Raw genomic sequence first — 1,747 nt, forward strand, 5'->3', positions numbered from 1 at the left:
CAAAGCAACCAGCAAGAATTATAGTTAGCTCCATTCATGTAGCAAGTATATGCATGATAAAATCTAGTACATGTGACAGAATTCAAGATCTATAATGAACATGACTTTTCCAGGGTGTAGTGTCGCTTGTCACCGGGGGAGCATCCGGCCTCGGAAGGGCAACTGTGGAGAGAATTGTTAGAGAAGGTGGACGTGCTGTCATCTGCGATCTTCCCACCTCCCAGGGTGCCAAAGTAGCCAGTGATTTAGGAGATAATGCCATTTTTGCCCCCACTGATGTAAGAATGTTAATCTTTTTCTTGCAAAGTACCTTATTTCCATGCATGACAGGAACAGTTTTCAATATCTTTATTGTTAAGCAGAAGTGATAATGTAAATGTAGACACATAACTCAGGGTAAGTGAACTTAGTAAATTTTTATTTTGTTTATTTCATGATTATTTCTAAACTAATTATACTCCTTCTTTTCATTTCCTTTTAATAAATAAGGATGATATCCACAGGTATCATCAGCAGAGGATGTAGAGAAAGCCCTTGCCATGTGCCAAGACAAATTTGGCAGGCTGGATGTGGCTGTCAACTGTGCTGGTATTGGCATTGCCGTGAAGACCTACAACCCAAAGAAGAAATTGCCTCATTCTCTGGATGACTTTATGCGTGTTCAAAGGGTAAAGCAGGACTTTCCATTTACTGATTGTTTTAAGTAGAATGTGAGACAGGAGATGAATCTATAGAAAAAAAAGGTGTAGAAATAGTGATATTGATGAGGATTTCAGTTGCTGAGTCATTGCATCTTAATTAAATAGTTGTTACAAAAATATGATTCCTTTTTCCCATATATTGCCAGTATATGAATAGTTTTAAGTGGCTTTTGATATTCCTAATGGTGAGGATAAAAAGGAGTTTATTAATTTTATGCAGTGTTGAAAAAAAGGAAAGCTCATATAAATATTTCATTAAGAAAAAGCAAATAATCTAATTACAAACAGATGAATTGATACATTTGATAAGGAGAATAGATGTGGAATATTTTAAAACAGGGTTTGAAGTGTAAAAGTAAACCATTCTCGGCATGTATTCCTTTAAACCAGTGTCTTTCGCAGGTCAACTTGGGCGGCTCGTTCAATGTGATCCGCCTGTCCTGTGGAGTGATGGCAGAGAATGAACCAAATGCCGACGGGCAGAGAGGAGTAATTGTGAATACGGCAAGTGTTGCGGCATTTGATGGGCAGATCGGTCAAGCTGCCTATTCTGCTAGCAAAGGAGCCATTGTAGGCATGACACTTCCCATTGCGAGGGATCTGGCACCTATAGGGATCAGAGTGTGCACTATTGCGCCAGGTATGTAAAGTGCAATCATTTTTCAGCCGTGCATATTTTGATAAACTGTGGTTTTCATATGGGGGCATTACATCCAAAAAAGTATTTGCGTTTACCTTCCTTTTCTGAAATAATGCTTTTTGTGTTCAGGTGATTAAATGAGGTTTCTTGGCAACCCATTTCCTTGGTAATATTTGTAATTTTCTTTTCTTGGCTAACCTAGCATTGTTCTTATGGTATCCATGCTTGTTTGTAGTAGCTGTATCATTGTGATTTTCTCTACTGCTGGTTGTACTTCTACTTCAAATTCGACTTCTAAGTCATGTGTCCCTTATGTTTTACTAGTATTGCTGTTTAAACTTATAAAAGTATATGTCAGGTAAAATATAGTGGCTTCTTTTGCTTCTTACTTGGAGTTACTGTATCA

The 1,747-nt window shown here is 37.7% G+C and overlaps 1 protein-coding gene across 1 annotated transcript in view; it reads left to right on the forward strand.

Annotated features, from left to right (window-relative positions):
• The window catches only part of LOC119586202 (3-hydroxyacyl-CoA dehydrogenase type-2-like), a 9,373-nt gene that overhangs the window by 6,320 nt on the left and 1,306 nt on the right, over positions 1-1,747 (forward strand). The window contains exons 2-4 of the mRNA XM_037934904.1: positions 114-278; positions 504-668; positions 1,104-1,341. Of these exons, the coding sequence (XP_037790832.1) occupies positions 114-278; positions 504-668; positions 1,104-1,341 (568 nt within the window). The remainder of the gene's footprint in view (positions 1-113; positions 279-503; positions 669-1,103; positions 1,342-1,747) is intronic.

The sequence above is a fragment of the Penaeus monodon genome, chromosome 21 (assembly GCF_015228065.2).
Source record: "Penaeus monodon isolate SGIC_2016 chromosome 21, NSTDA_Pmon_1, whole genome shotgun sequence".
Lineage (NCBI taxonomy): Eukaryota > Metazoa > Arthropoda > Malacostraca > Decapoda > Penaeidae > Penaeus > Penaeus monodon.